The sequence below is a fragment of the Poecile atricapillus genome, chromosome 6 (genome assembly GCF_030490865.1).
Source record: "Poecile atricapillus isolate bPoeAtr1 chromosome 6, bPoeAtr1.hap1, whole genome shotgun sequence".
Taxonomy (NCBI): domain Eukaryota; kingdom Metazoa; phylum Chordata; class Aves; order Passeriformes; family Paridae; genus Poecile; species Poecile atricapillus.
This window is the reverse complement of record NC_081254.1, coordinates 35008188-35030878: the sequence shown is the minus strand read 5'-3', so window position 1 is coordinate 35030878 and position 22691 is coordinate 35008188. Positions and strand designations below refer to the sequence as shown.

Sequence of the window (22691 nt, the reverse complement as noted above, 5' to 3'; positions counted from 1 at the left end):
TGGTTTCCTATCAGATGTCTACGTTGACATGGTGAAACTCTTTCCCTCTTTTCATTATCAGAGCTGGGTGAAAATACCCAGCAGCACACATGAAATCAGCTCTTGACACAGTGTTTACACAGCAACAGCAGCTTTTTCAGCTTCACTGGGGACCCAGAGACCAAGCAGTGCCCACAGTTGTGCTCCAGGCATCCTTGCTGTAACAGCATTATAAATACATAACGAGAATTTAAAAGGCAGAAGGAACACAGATAAAGGACACTCCTCCTATCACACTCGGCTTCCATCATCTGGAAAGAGCTACAGATTTCAGCATGTGCTCAACAACACTGAGGGAAAGGTGTCCTTGTTAGAGGATGAGCACAGGAGTTGCCTGGCAGCATCCAGAGGGAAAAGACGTCAAGTTTCAGAGGAAAGCTGCCACCACATTTTATACACACTGTCACTTCTAAAGAAGAAAAAGCAGCTTAGCACAGAAGCATGAGGAACTGTGTTCAAGCACAGAACAACAACAGCAAGGTCATCCATGCCACATGAGCACAGATTTGGATCAAACTCCTGAAGGTTAGCCTGGGAAAAGCTGCTTCAAATATCAGAGAGCCAAAACCAAGGGAGTCAGCCAGTACCTGGATATCTCAGATGCTTCCACAGCCACCTCGAGCAATATCCATGCTCTTGCAAGTCCAAATCATGCAGACTCAAAACCACAGCTGTGGCAAATATCACCAGATACCACTGGGTTGGTTCACAGTCAGAACCTTGAGTGCAGCACAGTGACTTTTAGCAAACTTCAAAGGAAAGAAAAGTGTCATCTTTACAGGACAGGCTCAGCCTGAACGGGACCTTATCATCCATCCTTGAGTTATACACAGACAACACTCCCAAAACTCCTTTCCAACATGCAGCTCCACTCCTGTTCCTCCCCCTTCAGGTCTTTCCTTCCCTGTTCCCTCTCTCCCCTGATTCATGGCCACAGAAAACGTGCTGTTTGATTATCCGCTGACACATGCATTTAGCACTTCTCCATGGAAAGTTTGGAAGCTTTTCCAACTTCCCCTCTGGATGATGTCACCCTGGGTGGGTGCCAGGCTGGGTTTCGAGTGAAAATCCTTCACTTCAGGGTCAGACACCCTCCTATTTTTAGGCCTGGACTCAGTGTTGTGCAGCCAACAGCTGAGCTGGACAGTTCTTGTTATTCCAAGAGTCTGCTCATGGAATACACAGCTGGGGCTGTGTCCTGCCCCACAGAGCCCTCTGAAATTCACACAGTGAGAAATGTGTCCTCTCCAGTCTGCACTGGGAATGGGGATGGAGAAGGGACCTGTGGCTGCAGCTCCCATCCACCCACCTGGCTCTGACAGTTCCATCACCCCACCCTGCCTCCCTAAATTCTTGTTAGTGCCGCTAACCCACATCCCCAAGGGCCACATCCACATGGATTTTACATCTCTCCAGGGATGGGGAATCCAGCACTGCCCTGGGCAGCTGTGCCAGGGCTGGAAAATCCCTTTTGTGAAGAAGTTTTCCCTAATATCCAATCTAAGCCTCCCCTAGCACAGCTTGAGGCCATTTCCTCCTGTCCTGTTCTTACCTAGGAGAAGAGACTGACACTCAGCTGGCTGCACCCTCCTTTCAAGCAGTTATAGAGTAAAAAGGTCCCCCCGAGCTTCCTCTTCTCCAGGCTGAGCCCCCCCAGATGCTCCTCACCAGACTCATTGCACTAATTTCCCTAATTGCAGCCCCTGATCAGCCAATGCCTGTCTTGTGCTTTGGCCATTTAAGCAAGTGATGATGTGTTGCTGTGCACACAGAGCAGTTAAGTGAGGAGAAGCCTTCGTGGTGAGCTGCAGATCCTCACAAAGAGCAGCCAGGCTCTTCCTCTGCCCCTGACAGACACACATCCCTGTTTTTTAGGGAGGCTGATGGCTGGAGTCCAAAGGGCCCATAGGATGCAGACCCCACACAACAGCCCCAGCCACCCCTGAATGAGCTCATCTCAGCGGGGCTGAGGTGTAACCATACCCGCTGCTGACAGCGACTGAAAACCACAGACAAGAGAGAACTGCAATGGTTTTGGGGCAAAGTGTGAATGTGAGCCACTCCTGGGCCAGCTGCAGGCTGTCTGCACGGGGCAGGAGCACGGGGAGCTGCCCTGCACCCAAAGCCCTTCTCACACACTGCATTTGTGCCCCTGCTGCAGCACACGAGCACAGGCACATCCCAGCCTGCAGCAGACCTAAAGCTGGCACTGCTGGGTGCTTTATTTTTAGCTCTGGGTAAGTCCCATCACGCCTCCCAAAGGGGATGAAAGGCAGCCAGCAGCCCCAGCCCAACAGAGGCTGTTGGAGGGCAGCAGTTCCTGTGTGTTGGGGCTGCTCCCTTGTCCTGAGCAGGCTGGCAGCCCCTGTCCCCTGCACCCCAACAAAACCTGTCTGCATCCCCTCTGCAGCTGCTGGAATCACAGGATGGTTTGGGCTGGAAGGGACCCTAAAGCCCATCCAGTGCCACTCCAGCCATGGGCAGGGACACCTTCCACTGTCCCAGAGTGCTCCAAACCCCGTCCAGCCTGGCCTTGGGCACTGCCAGGGATGGAAGGCAGCCACTCTGGGTTTGTTGGCTGAACCCATTTGTAGAAAAGAAATAAACAAATGTCACTGGCTAAGCCTGCAGGTACCCTCCAGCATCCATGGGCACACAAAACAGCATTAAAACAGGAATGCTCAGGTGTTCTGTGCTTGCAGGGAGCCAGCACAAGGCACTGTTCTGGCACTGCTGCTCCAGCAAGGGCCCAAGCCAGATTAAATTTCAGATATTGAACCATTTGCATCAAGGGAGTTACATCAGCAGCTGACTTGACCTGTCTCTCTCTTCTTTGCTTCTCTCTGCCTTTGAAAACAACACTCTGCCTTGGTTTTATCAATCAGAGCAGTTTCTCTGAGAGGATTCCATGCACCAAAGAGCCTGGAGGATATTTAGCTACAGGAAAAACGATAAGCAGAGAAGAGGAACCTGTGCTTTAAAAAAAAGGAAATCTCTGGTGAAACCCAAATTGTGCAGCTGTCCCAGCTGTGCCCTTTCTACAGCACATTTCAGCACTCTCATCTGCATTTTCACAGAAATAAAGTGGTTTTTCCATTGCTGTGGAATTCATCAATGCTGTCAAAGGCTGGACAAGCTGATACAGCTCGGCGTTGTGCAAGGGACAAGTGTTGAGAAAGGCTGGGGAATGTTTCACTGCAGCCTTGCACTGCAGGTGCTGAGAAAAGGCCTCTAGGGATAAAAATAAACTCCAGGACCAGCTCCTGGAGTGCACTGCTGGGGCCACAGGCACAGATGAACACACCCTGAGGAAGCCCTGGAAAAGCCCTGAGCTGCCACCAGCAGCACCTGAGCTCAGGAACTGTGCATCTGCAGGGAGGAGGGAAAGGCAAACACTGGACAAGCAGCTGCCAAGGGCTCTGGTGTTGCTCAGGCAGGAACATGTGGCTGTGGAGGGAGGGTGGCTGCCAGCCCAGGCTGGAAGAACACGTCCTGCCAAGACACTGAGGCACCAGAGCAAAAGGGAATGAAAGAAGAAAGGCCATTAGCTTTGGATGTTGTCAGAGAGGGCCTGGACGTGGTTTAGTGCCACACATCAAGACCAGCTGAGCCAGGTCCTGCTGCCTCCGGCTTCAGGTAGCAGATACTGGCACCAGCTCCTCCTCTTCCAGCCCTTTATCAGCTTCAGAAGAGGAGAAATGGAAACCTGAGCTGTCTCTGCTGCTGCATGAGCCGGGTGGATGTGAGGCAAGAGGGGAAGCAGAATTGCAGCTCATGTGGTCTCCTGCACCCTGCTTTGCAAAGTGCACACTGCCTCCCTTCCTAAGTGCTGGAATGAGAGGGGATGGCAGTGGGGCTGCTGAGGGAAAGTCAGTCATTGGACAGGCAAAGAGCAGAACTGTCAGACTTCTGAGTAATATTGCTGTTCCTCACTCACCTGATCCATTCCTCCTTCATTTATCCTACTCCCACTGCAGATTGATCTCTTTTCTGATATTCTGGGTGATTTTTTTCAGAACAGCACATTAGCACACAGCATGGCTGCGTCCTGAGCACACACTGCTCCCTCAAGGTTTATTATGCTACCAATAAATAAATTACCTACCAATAAACACCCCTCAAACTCACAGTTCTCTTTTAGACTGAAGATAATTAAACTTATGCATGGGTTACTAATTTCTGTGACTGGACCCTGGAATACACTGAGAAGGTGGAAGGCTGTGATCAGATGTGCACGCTAGGGCACTGCAGGATTTACTCTGAACTTCCTCTACAAAGATGATTCAAATATTATGGTAACCAAATTGTGGTCAAGAAATTGATAAAAACATGTGAAGATCCTCTCACAGACAGTGCAAACCATAATTTGAATATGCTATAAAGGGTGATACGGCTGTGCCTTGGGACTGCCTGCAATCAGCTATCAAAAACAACTCACTGACACCAGCTTTAATAAACATTGCTTAAGACATTAACCAACATGAATTTTAATACAGCTTTACACTGTGCAAATATGGGTTGGAACTGTTTCCATTTAATACTTGAAACAGGCTTAATTATCAGGATGTGAGGCTCTAAGAATGCCTCTGGTTGTGTTTCTGCACAAAGGGAGTGCCTCTGCCTGCTCCTTCTCATTACACACTGCTGGTACCCAGGAGATGGGAAAGAACTCATAAAATTGTTCATCTTGGCTGGGTTGGTAACACAGGGAGCAAGAAAGGGAGGGTGGAGGGATGCTCCTTCTCTGCAGAGCAGCAAGAAGTGACTGTTCACAGAAGTTGTCATGAGCTTTCACTGAACTACACAGTGATAGCAGTGAGTTTATCTATGTGTGGAAAAAAAATGAATACCCTTATAACTTCATTTAAAGACACAACCTGCTCTTCCCAATCCTTAGTCAGCTGATGATGGCAGTCTAAAAGGCTTCTCTGTCCCAACTTTTGTCTTGGTCACATCTTGATTTCTCTCTTGGCAAGCCAATTTACTACAAATTCTGTGTATTTTCTTTAATCAGGCAAGAGGAACAGATCACAAGCCACTTTATTAAGGAAGTCAGGATAATTATTCTCAGAGGATAATTAAAAAGTAGGGACACATGAAGTAACTTGACCCAGTTCTCCTGGAGAACAGTGGCAGAGCTGGTGGGGCATGGCAGCTCCCAAGGGCCTCCATCCTTTTATCCTCCATCCCTGGAGAATCCCTGACGTCTGTAATGAGGCAGCTCAGGGATGTTTTAACTCTGATGTCACTATCAGCCACAGCCATGAGATAAATCCCTAATCAAAGGAAGGAAACCCCAGGTGGGCACTGAGAGGGGATGAATCCACGCCGCCACATTCCAAAGCCAGCCCAGAGCTCACAGGTGAGCAAGGGCAGTGGGCACCACTGCCATGAATATTCCTGGCTATTGCCATACACCAGCAATGGAAAGTTCAATATTCACAAACCAAGACCCATAAATAACAACAAGAAGGGGGGAAGCTGTTCTTACCCCCTGCCAAGATCCAGCTGCGATCTGACACACCTGGAAGCTGTTCCCAGAGGTGCAGGGACACACTTGGAAAAGCCTCAAAGTCATTTTTCTCTGCTCTAACTTGCAGGCTACAAAGAGGAACGAGGATATTACACAGCATTGCAGAATCAATAGTTATTGTGGGAATCATTGGTTTGATGTCAAGGCCAATTAGCTGCAAGTGGAATTAGCACATACCCTGAGCGGGAAGACAAGAACATGTTCTTCCCGAGATGGGACAGATGCTGGCCAAGTGTGCACAGAAACTCTGGAACTGGCATCACATTTCCCAGTGCTGACAAATCCCACAGCCCTCAGGAGCCTGCAGCAATGGCCTGATCTGTCCTGGATATGGGACAAACAGAGAGGAGAAACCTGCAGCCCAGACTGACCCTTTGCACCTGGAATTTACACCTAGGAAAGGCTAGGCTTGGCCAACAGCTATTCACCCTCTGTCAGGTCAACCCAACACAATCTTACCCCCTCACCTTCCCACTTTTGCCCTGACTTGTGCCAGCATCAGTTCTATTCCATGTTGCAGACAGGATTTATAGCATTCATTGGACTAATCTATGCCATGCCTGCTTTGGCTACTGAGTTCAACACTTGAGATCGAAGAGGAACAGGCAAAGTGTGTCATATTAAAGGAAAGAGGCTGCACAGATTTTAATTAACTTTAAAGATCCAAGAGAAGCAAGACAAAGGAGACAACTTGCAGGACTCCATGCAAGGTGGTGCAAAAGTGAATGTTTTTGTAGCAGCTCAATCCACATTTTGAATCTCACATTGGGAGCAGCCAACAGTGGAGAAGAATTTGCAGAGGTCAGGAGGGTGAGAGCCTGGGGATGAGGCAACCCCAGGGCATAACCTGGGTGGGCACTGGGTGGGCAGCAGACCTTAAAAAACACAGAATTGTAGAATCACAGAGTATCCTGAGCTGGAAGTGACCTACAGGGATCATCAGTCTGGCTCCTGGACCTGCATAGACACCCCAACAATCCCATCCTGTCCCTGGGAGTGTTGTCTGAACTCCTGGAGCTCTGGTAGCCTTGGAGCTGTGCCCATCCCTGGGGAGACTGGGCAGTGCCAGCCCCCTCTGGGGGAAGAGCCTTTTCCTAAAATGTTCATGTAAATTGCATTGAGCCCGGAAAGCAGGAGAGCTGCCCAAGCACTCCTGTGCACAGGAGGTGACAATGCCAGCTGGGGACATCCTCTGGGCGAGAAGGAGGGGGACAACAGGGTCCCTTCCAACCCAAACCATTCAGTATTGAAACCTGTGGCAATCCCACCACACCAGCACTCCAGCGACACCCACAGCAAAACCCTGACAGCTTTGTGCTTTGAAAGACTTCGGGACAAACAGCCCTGGCCGCTGGGGAAGCCCCGGGCTGTGGCTGACAGAGATGTGCACGAGCCAACGATGCCATCCAGAGGTGCTCGGGTGCAGCACAGAACTCTGTGCCATCAAAGGCTAAAGGGAAAGACAGGACTTTTGTATATCCTATATATCAGATTTTAAATTAACCCTGCCACTAAATAATTACATTTTGTTTATTTGTAATTTATCCTGCCCATCGCTTGTTTACTTTCTGTCTCTCCTCACTGTGTGCCCTGATTTTCTAAGTATATTAAATAAGTCACTCTTAAAAATATAGATACACCTCTGACCTCTCCTGGCAAACAGGAGTTATTTCATTTTACTCCCAGTTGCTGAGAGCAGGCCTGGCATGACATGGGGAATTGAGAGACACTCATCTGTATTTCACTGCTCTGCAATAGTGCCTGAGTTGAGAAAACAACAAGCTCACACTGAAACAGGAACACAAGCTTTGTTCCCCATCTAGAACAGCTGGCGACTCCCTTTCAGCTGTGAAATCATGACTCAAACTTGATACAAAAAAATGATTTTCTAGCATATGATTATACATATTTATGTGTGTTTGTGTACACAGAGTTTATGTCAGCTGCCTGAACAGTGTGGATGCAACATCACCTGGGGCATATTTGATGAGGCAAAGTATGGAACAGGAGAGATCTGGTCAGTAGCAAAGACCTAATTCACCTTTGTGAGCAAAGACACCTTCTTCACTGGCACCTCTATCTGTGTGCCAACAAAATGCAGATTTGCAAAGTGATCCCATTAATATCAGAATAAAATCAACCACTGAACCCGTATTTTCTCCATTGGAACCTAATGGGATTAGGATCATAGAAAGTCCTGAGTTGGAAGGGACCTGCATGGATCATCAAGTACAGCTCCTGGGACTACAGAGATTACAGAAAAGTAATCCCAAAAGCACAAACTATATAACTACTTTTTTAATCTTTGGGATTTCCCAAGCTTTATTCAGATACAGATCTGATTTTTAGATATACAATCTTAAAATTATAGAAAATGCAATACACTTGTACCTGACTTTTCTCCTCATAAACCATCACTTACTGGTCCATCAGAATTAAGGCACAGGATATTATTTTATCACCTTACACAAATTAAAAAGGAAAATTGAGGAACAGATTGACTTGAAAACAAACAAAATAACTTTTCAGATAGTTTATGGCAAGCAATATTTTCATGTGCTGTATCCCTCCCCAAAGGAGCATCCTTCTTTTACAGTCTCAGTATTTGAAAGTGAAGAACTGTGAAAATACAAATGACATCAGATGACAAAGGGTGTGGCTGAACAATACTACAAGGAGGCATGGCTCTGGGTAAGAGGAGATGGTTAAAACAAGATTTTGAGTGTTGGGATCAGAATGTTACATGGAGGGACAGATCCCTGCACTCCACTGGAGTCACCTTGAGCTGACCTCAAACCTAAGCTGGCCCAGGCAGCTGCTTAGCACTGGGACATGTCCTGTTCAGGGGTGCACTCAGGGCCCCCCTCAGCAGCTGCACTTGTGACAGCTCAGTGAGGGCAGAGGACCCTGGGGACATCTGCACAAGGAGGGGTTTGCAGGGCCATTCAGAGCATCAGCGATCCTGCAGGATCCTGCACTCTGGGAAGGTGAGAGCTGGAGAAGCAGCTCTCGTGTTTCAGGCACCTCGGTGCTGAATGTGTGTCTGGAGGGAAGGGCAGACATATGGAGCCCTTCCTAAAGCTGTGGGAGATGACCCACAGGAACGGCTGAGTCAACAGTCTAATTTTATAATCCTAACCCTGCCACGGGTTTCAGACACGTTCTGTATCAAGTGTACAATACTTTCATGCAGCAGCAGCAGGAAAAAAAATAAGCAAACCCCAGGAAATACACCAGTTCTTATGTGCTGTGGTGAAAAAAATACAGCAGAAATTTAGCAGAAAGTATTTCTTCAAAAGATCAAAGACACTTTATCCTCCCTTTCCTGCTACTTCCACACAGCATTTTCCTAAAAGAAGATACCACCATGCACCCAAATCCCTGCTGCACAAGGAGGTGCTTGGGCAGACAACAAATGGAAGCCTACACTGACACCAAGGAGAAAGGATGTGAAAAAGGCATGGAAAAAACCTGGCCTTGTAGCTGTGATTGGGATGTGTGCACTGACCTGTACTTGCCCGTCCGCACCTGCAGCGCTCTCATCCCGCACTGCTGGGCTCCCCCAACATCATTCACGATGTCATCCCCGATCATGATGGCCTGTCAGGGCAGTGAAATACAGGAAAAGTTCATTTCTGCCATTTGTCACCCTCCCCTGACATAACAAACAGCTTGATTTGAGGTGTAATGCTGCTGTCGGACAAATTAAACAAGATAATATTGTCATCGTATTGATTAAAAGTCATCCTACCTCGAGGGTAATTCATACCAGAGCTCCTCCAGCAATGGACTGGCACAGCACACACCTGTGCAATTTGTAATCAATCACAGAAATCAAAGGGATTTGGGACACAATTGAAAGAAAATGGTGATTTTTATGAAGTTAGGCCTCCTCTGTTCCTAACAATCAGTTCCTGCTACGCTCCAAGCAGCTTAAGTTAAGCTTAACTTCTTAAATCTGGTGTTCTACAGGCTGGTCAAAAGCTTAAGCTTGTAATCACTGCGAGCTTGATCCCAACCTGTTCTCAGGTTGATTCAGAAATTTGGGAAATCACTGTAAAATGGAATTTACTCATTTTTGCACAGTATGACACGACATGCACAGGCCTGGCACCATTTGTGTTACCATCAGTTTAAGTATAGGCCAATATTAATAAACAAAAGTGAGTAGATTGCCAAAAAAGTAACTGTTAGTGCTAAGATTTGTCTGGTGTTGGATAAAAAAATGCACAGAGAACCTTCCTGCCTCTGTTAAAGATATTTATTTGATCACAGTATATCAACCAAGGGGTCCTTTCTGTTGACTATCACATCTACACAATTTCAATTGCTTATCATCCTGCATTACCAATTATTATATTTATTCTATTCTTCAAATTTAAAATGATTGGGGATGCCATTTTATAGTTTCAACAAAACCCAGTACATACACAAAACAGTAATTTTCCATTACTGACTTAAAAAATCAGCTTTACACCTCCCAAAGATGTTCTGGATTATTCTGCAGAGAACAGAGGCAGCACCTAAAACTGGGGAAGCACAGATTTGAAAGTCTGCGATGTGGTTTATCAATCAGACTTTTTTACCCTTTGTATTCAAGTTGAATTTTGTCTAATACAGAGTTAGCTGAATCTTTGGCCATTTTATTTTCATCTTTTAAATCATCTTTTTGCTTCATAAATTTAATTGCCTGGCTTTCACAACCATGGTGCCTTCCAGCTCCAGACATTCCTGCCTGAGTTTCCATCCCTTCTCCAGCTCTGTTTTGCTTGAGAAAGAATAAAAATACTAAATCTCCAGAGCTATTTTATGAATTACTTAATTGCAACAGGATCTTCTCCTACATATTACACTGCATGTAAAGGAAATATTGGAATATACCTAAATTTTCTGAGAGGATTCATAAACCAAACTGAGCTACAAATGTGAAGATCTGGGACAGCTTCTCCTGTAGATAGCTCACCTTTCCTTAGTACTCTTCCAAACCAGCAATTCAGCATGAAATGGGGAGAAAATGATGGGTTAGATTTAAGTAATTAGTAAATAAAGCATGTTAATGTGGATGAGAAAAGAGAATAATGCCACTGTGGTGTGCAGAGCTGCAAGAACCTGGCAACACCATCCCCAGCCAACCTCCATTACCAATTCCCCCTGAGCTGCTCCTGGATATTAAATCATTCTCAACCATTGGCTTTAAAAGATTATAATTCCTTTCTCTTACAACCATTTGCTTTAAGAGATTATAATTCCTTTTTCTTACAAAATTCCTTCCAACACCTCCCTGAGGGAACAGACCTGCATGCCCCTTGCTCAGCCCAAATCCCAACATTCAGGATATAAAGCCAATTTCAGTCCTGTGTCCTAACAAGCCTAAAAACAATCTCCTCTGACAAAGGAAAAGGGCAGAGCAGGGCAGCCCACCAAGCACTCTCCTGCTCACCAGGGCTGTGTTTTACCCCATCCAGGGAAGTTTTCCTGCAAGACTCTGGCAGCCCTGGAAATGCAGCTGCAGCAGAGCAGCGATGCCTGTCCAGGCCAGCTTGTGGCACACGCATACAAAAACGTGCTCCAGCCCCCAGGGATTTCACAGATTTACTATCGGTGAAGGGCAATAATCACTAAAGGAGGAGCAATTATTCCCAAATCATTTAGGATTTAAAAAATCATTGGCAAGAAGATAGAGGTCAAAAGGTGCGCTGTCAAGGGAAATAAAAAAACTCTACCTGTCAAACCTGGGTTTAACTTCCTCTCTGACTGCAATATGGTAAGAAGAGAGAGAAAGATATAAAACTGAAAGGTCACATACCCACTGAAAACAGGAATTAAAAGATCTCCATTCGTGTTCACATTTTACACAGGGATGACACCATTAATCTGTTCAATCCTTCTGCAAAAGTTACTTTTTTTTTAGATTGGCTAGAAATTAACTAAAATGAAGGGAAAAAAAACACAGTGAGTCTCTCTGGGTTTTAAGACAAATCATCAAAGAACTAGGATGGGTGTAATTTCTATTTCACCAAGATGGTGAGAGGTGGTGTGAGGTTGTACACACACATTAAGTAAAGCACATGTGCCAAAGCTGAGGGAAAAAACACTGCTCTCAAAGGGTTCCCATCAGACTCAGCCCAGAGGGGCAGAGAGAACAGAGGAGGTCAACATGATCCCCAGGAATTTGGGGTGGAAAGGCAAAATTTAACCCCCCCCAGTCAGCAATGCCACTGGTGCCGCCTGTGCCACAGACCCTGAGCTGAATGCAGGTAAGCAGCCAAAACTAATAAATCTTTAGAGATTGTTGGGGTGGTGAGTGGGAAGCTCAGGTAGTTTTTGCTTGCAAACAGAGTTTTAGCATTCATTAACTGATCACAGAAAAATGTCTGATCTGAAAAGGAATTACAGAGGAGGGAAATGAAGAAGGCAGAAAGATGAGAATGCCCTGATTTACCCAGTCCTGCTCGTGCTGTAGGCAGTGTTTACCAGGACCAGCTCAGATGGGGGATTTTGGAGGCTGGAGCCTATGCAGGATGCAAACAGACAGGCACAGAAGGCAGTGTGCTAACTCCACCAGAATATTTAGCACAGAGAATTCTTCTAGAGTCAGACATATTTATGCCTAAACAGATTTTTTGCTATAAATTTAATAACCTTAATCAAGCTAAATGTGCCAGGACCATAAGGAAATAAACTTGTACACCAAACCTTGATGTATTAAATCCCTTTAAAGGAGAAATACAACACATTTACTTTTCTCCCTGTTCTGCTTTGCCCAAGGAATAACTACTCAGGCTTCAGGATCTCAGATTACTGTTAATTTTGTTTCTAATTTAGACCTCCAAAGGTGCAGGACAGTTCTCAATAAGTTTTCAGCAGGACTGAAGCTTGGGACTTCCCTTGGCCAGTTTTATTTTGGGAAGGAAGATCTTGCCCTGCTGTGAGCATGGGGGGATGCTGGCACAGGAGCAGGTCCCCTGTGCCACCCCTGGGTGACCTCTCCCTGCTCTCATGCACCACTAACTCCCACCTGAGGCTTGCAGGTGGCAGGAATGGGAATTGCTTAACTACCAGTAGTTTATGGACTCCAGTACGACCTGCCATAACTCCCATTAAAGCAGGATAATTTTCTACAGAGAGAACTTTTTATGATTATATAAAACTACCAGAACCTTAACATTATTTAGGTTTTATTGTAAAGCTGTAAAAATCATCCACTGTTACAGCTGCCTTAAAACACGTGAATTAGGCATTTCAGTAACCTTTAAGATGTGTTATTCTTTGTCATAGTACTGAATTCTAAGATAGGTCTGGTTACCTCTAAGAGGTTAAAATTTCCAATCTATTAAAGTAATACTGGCAATCTGTTATTTCTAGGCCATTGAGGAAAGGTTAAAATGAAAATTGGACTTTAGGGAGTTCCTCTTATTCTAAGTGCAGGCTGAAAACATCTCAGCAGCAGAAGGCAAAGTCAGGGTCTCAGTAAGAAGCAGTTATCAAGGGAAACGACTGGTGATAACTTTATTGATTAAAGCAGCTTGAGGAATTTCAGAATTGCCACTGTCTCAAATTACTGTGGTGAGACAGCTTTATTAAAAAGGTATTTTTCATTAAAAGCCAAGTGAAAGAAAATTGTAGTATCTTGTCAAAAGCACAGATCATCTAAACTGGTTTAATGATGATATGGATTAAATGCATTCCACAGGTAAAATAAATTATTGGAATAAACATTTTATAAAAGCAAAGGCAAGCAAAACCAGCCCCTGTCACATCAATACAAATGCAGAGTTCATTCAGGAGACAGAATAAAATGTAATGCAGTGCATTACAGGAACTTACTGAAGTGACTATAGTGAGGTTTTAAACTGAAAATACTGAGGTCTTTTATTACTGTGTACCAGCAACTAAACCAACCTGGACATTAAAGTTGTGAGGTCAAGCACTCAAAAGTTAGGAAAATATGTCAGAATTAAGGCAGTTTTCTGGTTTTCAATTTTTTCCTCCTACACAGGTGTGAAAAATGATCCAGGCTTTAACTCCAGCAGTGTGGATTATTTTTTCCATGCTGGAAAGCATGGAGTGACTGGTGCTGTTATCCAGTGGTGTCTGCTGCACTCCTCCTTGGTTAGGCACACACTCCATCTCCAAACTCTCCAAATATAAAATATTATACCTACAAACTACCCATATCACTACAATAGATTGATGGCGTTTAATATTAATGAAAAATTAAGATATTAAAATATTAACTATAATATAAAAATTAATATAAAATATCAACTATATGAAAAAAGCCAAAACTCTGACAAAATATAAAGTTAGGCATGAGTTGTAAATGTGGCAAACAGTGGAGAATGAGTAAATAATCTCTGCTGAGGACTATTCGTGCTTTTCTGTACCCCAAACAAATACTCCTGGAGCTGATGAGAACCACTCACTAGGGCTCACCCTGTGGGACCATTTTTGCCAGCCTGGTGATGCATTACATCAGATTTGTTTCCTGGGGCAAGGATTTAGAGATGAGCTCTGCACCTGGGATATTCCAGGGATAGTCCAGACTGGGCTATCTAATTCCTGGGAAGATATGGACAGACTGAAGGGAGTACAGAAAAAAGCAGGGGGACTGCATGGAGGAAAGCAGCAGAACTAAACCACACACTTTCAGTAAAAAAACAACTCCTGCAATGATAATAAGTCTAGAGATAACTGGATGGAGAAAATACCCAGGAAGGCAAGCAGTTATTTTGGCTGTTAACTGGAGTAAAACTAGAAATTAGGAGAAGCAGTTTAAAAGGGAAATATCCTGATAAATCTCAGGAAAAGCTGCCTTCCCACAAGTCCCACTGGGCTGAACACTATTCCCAGGGTACTGACAGTTGTTTGGCTCTCTGAAAACCATTGTGGACAAAACATTAATAACCGTGGAGCAGGGAACATTCCTGCATGGGGACAGAGATGGATTAGATGGCCCACTAGGTCTTTTCCATCTCCCCACTCTATAATAAAGCAAAACCCAAGCACATGCTGAATTACAGGGCCATCATTTCATCTTCAGGCTCCAGGGACCTACAAGCCACACCAAACTTCACTCCTGTTCTTTATAATGCCACCCAAACCCCCCTGATGGAATTATTGTGTTGTAATTCACTGCTGTTTGTGAGGCTTCTCATACTCATCCCTATGTCCTGCGTGACAGAACAACAAATCAAGGAAGAGGAGCTGGGAACAACTCCAGAGAGGGGGAAAATGGGATGCACTGAGGAAGCACAACACATTCAGCATGTTTCTGGAAAGCCAGAAATACAGGAGGAGGTTTTGGGGTCAGTCAGTGCTTCCTAGTCACCAAAATTATAAAATATTTTACTTCTGCCTTTCCCTTTTACTAAAAAAGAATTTAAAAAAAAAAGGTAGTCAGTGTGACAGCAGTGGAAATAAATGACATTTTGGGATCAATTCCATCACCCTGTAGCCTCCAAGCAGATGCCAGGCATTCGGGCACCTGTTCTGCCTCTGCCAGGCACTGAGTCCTGGTCACATTCTCCTTCAGCCTCTTCTGTAACTTTTCAAAGCTATAGCAAAGCAGGAAATAAACACCAGTGGGCACAAATACATGGCACAGCCCGTGGGCACGGCACCTCAAACTCACCTGCTCTGGTGGAACTCCCAGTTCTGCCAGGGCTGACTCAAAAAACCTTTTTGCTGGTTTCCCCACCACCTCGGCCTGGACATCACAAGCATACTGGGGGAAAAAACAAGCAAGAGAAACACAAAAATATTCATTGGTAAAGGATTTGTTCAATTCCATAACTCCAGTTGTAAAACCTTTATTGATTTTTGCCCTTGAATAACACAATGGATTAGCAGGTGAAGGTGAGTATCAGAGAAATTTGGATAAAAGAAGTGTTTAAAGTTCTCTGGAAGGAGAGAAAATGCTCTTGAAACACCTCAAGGTACAAATCTTTCACATTCTCCATCGCTGAGTCATCTTCAAACTCAGCTCCAGTACTGTTCATTTTGTTGTCTCTCTCTTAAGAGACATAACAAATATCCTTTATAAAAAACTATCAAGAGTACTGGAGGGCCTTAAAAGATACAGAGAATTTCTTCAATCACCTGGCATAATTTTAATGATTGAAGTGAAAAATTGAGTTTCAAATCTGGGTTTTGGAAAGTTACATTTGAAAAGGCAGATTTTAGAAGTTACATTTTCCTGCAACTAAATATCAGTGCTATGCTGAAAAAAATTGTTTCTTCCTTGTTCCTGGACAAAAAAAAAGCCTAACAGATTACAAGGACCTTCAGGTTTTCCTGGGTATATTGCACACAATATTACACTTTTTTCTTGTCTGACTCCTCCTTTCAATGGCCTCACTTGCAATAAAGGTACCACAATGGAAAAAGTGCATGGTTTAGGTAAAACAAATTTAAACCAAAAAAAACCCAAAAAAACCAAAGGCAGAAAATAAATGAATCCACCCATCTTCAGAATGCAGCAAATGAGTTTGAATGTGTGGGAACTCCCTCCACCAAGGTGAGTAAATACAGAAGATGACCCATATTTATCCCAGTTACTCTTTTAACAAGGTGCACAGGACGAGTAAGCATAATTCCAGCTATAAAATACCTCTAATGCCTTCATATATGCTCCAACATCAAGTTTCAGACCATCAGTTTCTTTATAGTAGCGTCTGGAAATGAAAGTGATAAAGTTCCCATGAAATGAAAACACTGGCAATTAAAGACAAAGAAACCACATTTTATTATTTCTGGGCCTTTATAGATGTCCATATGGCTGCATAAAAAGTCAAGTAATCAGAAAATCCCGGGCCTTGGTTTAACAGCAGGAGGAGTTAAGGAAAGGACAGGCTCAGGACTGTGCAGTGCTCAGGGAAAGGATCCCAGATGGCCTCTGGGAACAACTTCACTGCTTCAAAGGGATTTCAGTGTGCTTAGACCAGGGTGGACTGGGCTCTGCATTACAGCACAGTGACAGAGACCCCCTGGCAGCTAAAAGATGAGGGCTGGCACCAGCCAGCAGCTGTGACCCCAGACAGGACCATCATCGCTGTCTCAGCCTCCCATAGGAGAAAACCTTGTTCATCAGGACTAAGAAAGCCCTCCATGCTGAATTTTGCTCATTCTAAAATGCTCCATTTGCCATGAAGTTCATGTAATTAGAAGGTGTCTTTAGAGAGTTTTTTTTCCTGGAACAGCAATTCACATTCATGCAGGTCTTCCAAGCTCTGGGCAGAGCTAAGGCAGGTTTCTATATGACAGGAAAAAAGGTAGGATGAGCAGTCAGCTAAGATTTTATGCCTTATCCTTCTGCCATTTTCAATTATTCAGCATAGCCTTCCTTTAAAATGACCACTTGACCTTTGCTAGAACAGCCATTAACCTTCTATAGTCTGGTGTAAACAGCTTAATTTTCTGACAGTGGCATGACAGAAGAAATTACAAAGCCAATTCCCACTCTCAGCCCAAAACAGATGCTAAATGTAAATCACTCCATTTCCAGGAGCAGGGCATTCTGCTTCAGTGACTCTGACACTTCTGTTTTCTATGGAATGAACTAAAACTTCTACCAAAACCAGCCTGCTGGCCCAAGGCAGGCACCTTGCCAAGGTCCACCCAGCTGTGCTGGTTCTACAGGTTAAAAATGAAGCTGGTTTTTGTATTTGGCCCTTTGCATCAACTAGGCTTCTCCAGTCAGGAGGACACCTCTTACAATTTATAATCATCCTCCTTCGAGTCAGAGAACTCACCAGAGAACTTGTATTCCCATTACCTCAATGATCAGCCATTAAAAAGCAATATGCTCTTGGTGCAAACTGAGCTCTAAATATCCCAAAATCTTTATTTTTTAACAAAAGGTAATATTTCAAAGAAGTAACAAGAAAGAGCCGTTTTTATCAATGAATGACAAAATAAATCCTTTTACATACACAGTGTACAAAACATTTTTGCATTGATGACAATACAGTTCCTAAGCAAAGGTTGTTTCTATATTTAATATTGAAATATAGTATTACATAACACAAAATCTGATTATTTTATGTATATTATCCATTCTCCTGTTGGTTCAACATTTTCTCCTTATCCTTCAGAGAAACAGTAAGGATTTTTTCACCCCTGTTGGAGGATTAGAGCATGAGTGTCAGGAAAGGCAACACAATGAATTTAACTGCTCCTTCCCACTGATAAGTTCTCCCCAGCTGGATCAATAACCCACAAGCTAAGAAGGGTTTTCATGCCCATTACAGTCTATTGAACCACTGAGCAAAGTTGTCACTGCACTTTCTCTGAGATAAACATGCACAGTCTCTTTTAAACCCACACATCACACAACAGATAAGAATAACTCGCCGGGGTTTGGCATTATTCAGCACAGGAATTAATAATGTCCTGTTTAAAATCTCAGAATATATCTAAATTAATTATTTTCAGGAAAACATTCAAACTCCTTGACTGGATTTTTTCCTGTGTGTGAAAGCAGGAGGTCAAAATTTACCTTTAATGGGCAAAGAATAATTAAAAATGCTGTCTGACAATTGACCTGCCACTTCAGAAGCACCACAACCATCAAATTGCATCACAAATCTACACCTACAGCCCTTCACCCAAGCATGGCCTCTGGAAATTTTAGGTTTTTTTCACTATGAAAAATCATTTATATTCAGAGAGGAATATCTGGCTACAAGGCAGCAGTTAAACAACACTTCACACCTCTGAGACACTAAATACTCACTCACTTGGGGGCCACACACATCAAAATCCAAACTGTCCATGATTCCTATGAGGTTTTGAGGTTCTCTTAAAGCACCAAAAGCTCTATTCATTGACAGGCACCTGATCAGATCAGGCTCTCAGCCCATGTGCACAGATTAGAAACTGGAAAGTTGGTACTGGGAGTGCCCACACTGATTTCTGGCCTCCATTAACGATATTATTAAAAAATGCAGACTTGAGGAAAAATCAGAGCTTAACTCACCCTTTTCCAAGGGAGATCAAGACTGGCTTATCCATCCCAATCAGAAGTCGGAAAGCCTCATTTAGGTTTGCATAGGTGAAGTTTTCTGCTGCATCTCCAAGAACCACACAGTTTGGGTTTGTTTTATCAATCTCAGCAAATTCAGGGACAAGATCTACAGAAGGAGGAAAAAGACCAAAACAAAATAAATCACAAATCCCTCACCATTTCAGATCCCATAAAAGCGATGGCGCTTCCCCAGATTTGCGCTTCCCTTCATTATAATAAGTGAAAAAATAAATAAACCTCAGTCTGAATCAAGTGCTCTTCAGACACCTATTCACCCAAAGCAAAGAGAAAAATAGAGCATTTCCCTTCCCTCCCTGTGTCCCCAGTGCTGTCCCACCATCGTGCACCAGCAGGTGTGGCCTCAGACCACGCTCCTTCAGGAGGCGACAGGCGGCCGGTGCCGGCGCGGTCACTTCGGCCACCGAGATGTCAAAGCCCATGGCTCGCAACTTCCTCACAAAATTTTCCCGGGTCGCTTGGGTTTCGTTGGTGCAGAGCTGCAGCTTCAGCCCAGAGGCTTTGATCCTGTGCAGGGAAGGCAGCAGAGGGGTTAACAAGATGAAGAAGATGAGGTAAGAGTGTCAGTTCTGCTAAGAAGGTGAAGATGAAATTCCAAACCAGGAGCAGGATCCTTTGCTGTGACAGGGGGCACCTGAAATCCTGACTCTGGGCACTGCAGTGCCAGATAGTTAAGTGATGTTTTATCAACACTGGGGTGGATCCAGTCACATTTAGCATTAAATCTCTCATAAAACAGCTGTGCTGTTACTTGCTGGGTAATCCTGAAAAATCACCACTTTAACTGATTTGTTAATAAATATTTATAGGTAAATGGCTTCTCAGTGGAAGGAAAAACGGCCACGAGTGTCCAGAGCCAAGGTCACGGCTCCTGTGGATTGGTACTCTGCAAAAGTTGTGTTGTTCCACCATACCTGAAGTGTCCAAGGCCAGGTTGGATGGGGCTTGGAGCAGCCTGGGATAGTGGAATGTGTCCCTGCCCATGGCAGGGGTGGAATGGGGTCTTTAAGGACCCCTCCAGCCCAAACTATTCTGTGATTCTGTGAATCCTCTGCAAGCCCTCTGCTTCTGGGCAGCTTTATTTCCCAAACTGGTGATCTGCTGTGGATGTCCCCAAAAAGCCTCTTCCCCAAGGATGAGCTGTCAGCTGTTTGGAGACCCAATATATTTCAAAGTGGCCACAGAAAATTGGAAGTATTGAAAATGTACCACAATTAAAAAAAGCCAACCAAAACCATCTGCCTAAGGGAGTGTCACTCAGCTCCTCTAATATGTGAAAATTCCTACTTTTGTCAGTTTTCATGTGAATTTGTGCATAATTATCTTTGAGGACTTGAACATATGCAGATTCAGATACTTAGGTAAGTCTGGAACCCGGCTTATAAATTCTTACAAAAATATTGTGACTCTCTGTATTAAAACAAAAAATGACTTTTCTATTAAAGGAAGTCCATGCACTGATTCTCAAGACAAAAAAAAAAACCATGCTGGGTCCATTTTGTAGGTGAAATGATCTCAACTGGTTGGTGCAAACACCAAAGCCACCTCGAGACATCAGATCTGATGACGAGCTTGCCATCAAAGGATTCTTGGAAATCTGGTCCTGACCCAGAGAGCTCCTTCTGCTTGTCAAAACTGCACGCCACTGTCTTCTTTAATAATGCTGGTGATTCATTTCTTTCTTATTATTTGTCTTTCCTAATCATAGATATGTGAATTATCAATTACACTTAGTGGTTAATTGCCCTTCATAAAGATAGCTTTTCTCTTTTAAATTAGGCAGTTAATATATTGTAACTAATAGCATCCACTTGTACATTATAAATATATCTTCATTGATTGGAGCACTGAATGTGAGATTCACTCTCAAGTTAATGAAGCAATTGAGTGAAGAAGTGCAGGGTGTACCGAGGGAATAATTATTGTTAATGAATTATGATGTGACCTTCTCAGAACAATGAACAATTGGTGTGACAGTGGGATGACAATATTCCACATCTGTTATTCGAGACACAGTTTCAGCTGGAGTTAAAAAGAAAAGCAGCGTAATTTGGATACACAACAAACTTTAACAGTGTGCCATGGTTAGAAAGAATTATTCTAAATGCAAAGCTTCCCTGCACACTCTTAGGGTAAAAACAAAAATCCCAATGATTCACAACTGCCTGGAAGCAGACATTTGTTGAATTAGAATCTGCTTTTTCTCTTCCTAAAGGTCAACATAATGAATCCAGGGACAACACCAACCACAGACCTGCACAGACAAACCAGCACCCTCACAGGGCAGCCTGGTGAAAGCACAGATTCTGTTTTCCTGTACTACAAAGTTCATTTCTTTGTCAGCATTTTGGATGAAAACCAAAGTGACACTTCTGAAAGGACTGAGCAAAGCAGGAGGGGTCTGGACACATCCCAGACTGCTTCATGCCTTTGTGGCCACCAGCAATTACCACTCCAACAAACTGAGCTCAGGAAATGCTTAGGATCAGGTCTACAAAGAGTTAGGCCAAGCTGGACAAAAAAATGGGAGTCCTCTAGTGACACATGGAAAGAACTTTTAAAAATATCCTGGAACACTGAATGAAACAAAAATCCACAAAACTCTAGAGGAGACTTATTTCTACAAAAATACCTTTCCAAAGAAAAAGTCAACTTTTCCTTCCCAATCAGCATCTGTAAACTCTGCCAAATCCTGCAGAGAACAGTCACACTCACCTGTACATTCAGTATCTCACACACACTGGGATGAATCCAGCCCTGGCTGCTCAGCATGGGGATGGTGAGCAGAGCCTGCAGGCCAGCAAACAACTCTTAACTCAGAGCTTAAATAATTAGGGAGAGCTTTTACCAACAGCTCTACAGGGGGAAAACCTGGCTCCAGTCATGTTTGCAGCAAAACTCTCATTCAGTTTCCCTGTTCTGGCAGGTTTTGCATGTGGAGAGACTAAAAGAAGTGGCTTGAAGGTCTGTGTCCCACAGGTGTGATGCTTTGCCCAGCGAATCTCCAGGGCTGCAAAGCTTCAAGGGAAGCCTCCAGCCTCTGAACCGACCCACAGCTCACACTCCCAGCAAAGCAAGGCAAGGTAATTTCCACTGCTGGCAAGTGTGGGGATGTCAGGAGAAGAATAAAGAACAAGATTTGTAATGTGATGTCTTATTAGATAAAGAGCAAGGGATTAGGTACCTGCAAGTGCAGAAGAATGAGGCAGCAGGAGATGAAACACACGACACACGTTTTATCGAGATCTCCAGTGTATTACAGATTTATCAGCAGGCCCATTACAGAAGCACAGGCACACCCAGGAAACCCAGTCAATCAGGCCTTCAGCTGACTTCCACACACCGTGGCTGTGATAAAGATCCCACTCAAACTCCGCAGGCACCAGGAAAATCGATCCTGATTAGAGCACAAGGCAAGCACACGGACAGGCAGTGCTGCTCTCCGTGCTGCAGGGACCCAGCATGCTCCAGGTGCCTGTGGACATCCCAAGGCTGCCTCTCCCTCCATGTCTGGGGCCATCAGCAGGCTCAGCATGAGACAAATCCACTCCAGTTCCAGCACCACTGCTCACAGCACTCCTAATGCCCGAGAGCAGGAACAGGGGAGCTTCACCTGAGTGAGGCAGAGCAGCTTCTGACCTTTCAGGCTGTGACAAATGCCAAACTCAGCTAAAGTGGCAAAAGAAACTCGTCAGAGCCCTTCTTGGAGGGGGTGGCAGAACAGAGATGGCAGCAGGGAGCAGAAGGAAAGGCCACTGTCCCCTCCAGCTGTGTGTCACACAGGCTCTGTTGCCTGTGCCTGCTCTGCCACAGAGCTGCCACTGCACACACAGAAGGAAAAAGTCACAAAAAACCCTCCCAAGCCCCAAATTAAAAGTGAACAGATGAGCACTGAGCTACTACACCAGCCTTACCAGAGGAGGGATTTAAGTCCACTCCAGATCCAAATAACCACTTGGTCACCCAAATGATCCCTAAATCTACAGCTGGGGCACCCACCCAGCTCTGGGTGCACCATGAGCACCTGCCCAGGGGAGAAGTGGGTGTGAGGGGTTTAATTCCAGCCCTGAGCTG

The 22691-nt window shown here is 44.5% G+C and overlaps 1 protein-coding gene across 2 annotated transcripts in view; it reads right to left on the bottom strand.

Annotated features, from left to right (window-relative positions):
* LHPP (phospholysine phosphohistidine inorganic pyrophosphate phosphatase) overlaps window positions 1-22691 on the bottom strand; it is a 71217-nt gene that overhangs the window by 40695 nt on the left and 7831 nt on the right. For both annotated transcript variants that reach the window (XM_058842027.1, XM_058842026.1), the window contains 5 exons: window positions 18937-19124; window positions 18552-18705; window positions 16185-16248; window positions 15207-15299; window positions 9081-9172 (listed from right to left, as the gene is read on the bottom strand). In XM_058842027.1, coding sequence (XP_058698010.1) covers window positions 9081-9172; window positions 15207-15299; window positions 16185-16248; window positions 18552-18705; window positions 18937-19124 — 591 coding nt within the window. The remainder of the gene's footprint in view (window positions 1-9080; window positions 9173-15206; window positions 15300-16184; window positions 16249-18551; window positions 18706-18936; window positions 19125-22691) is intronic.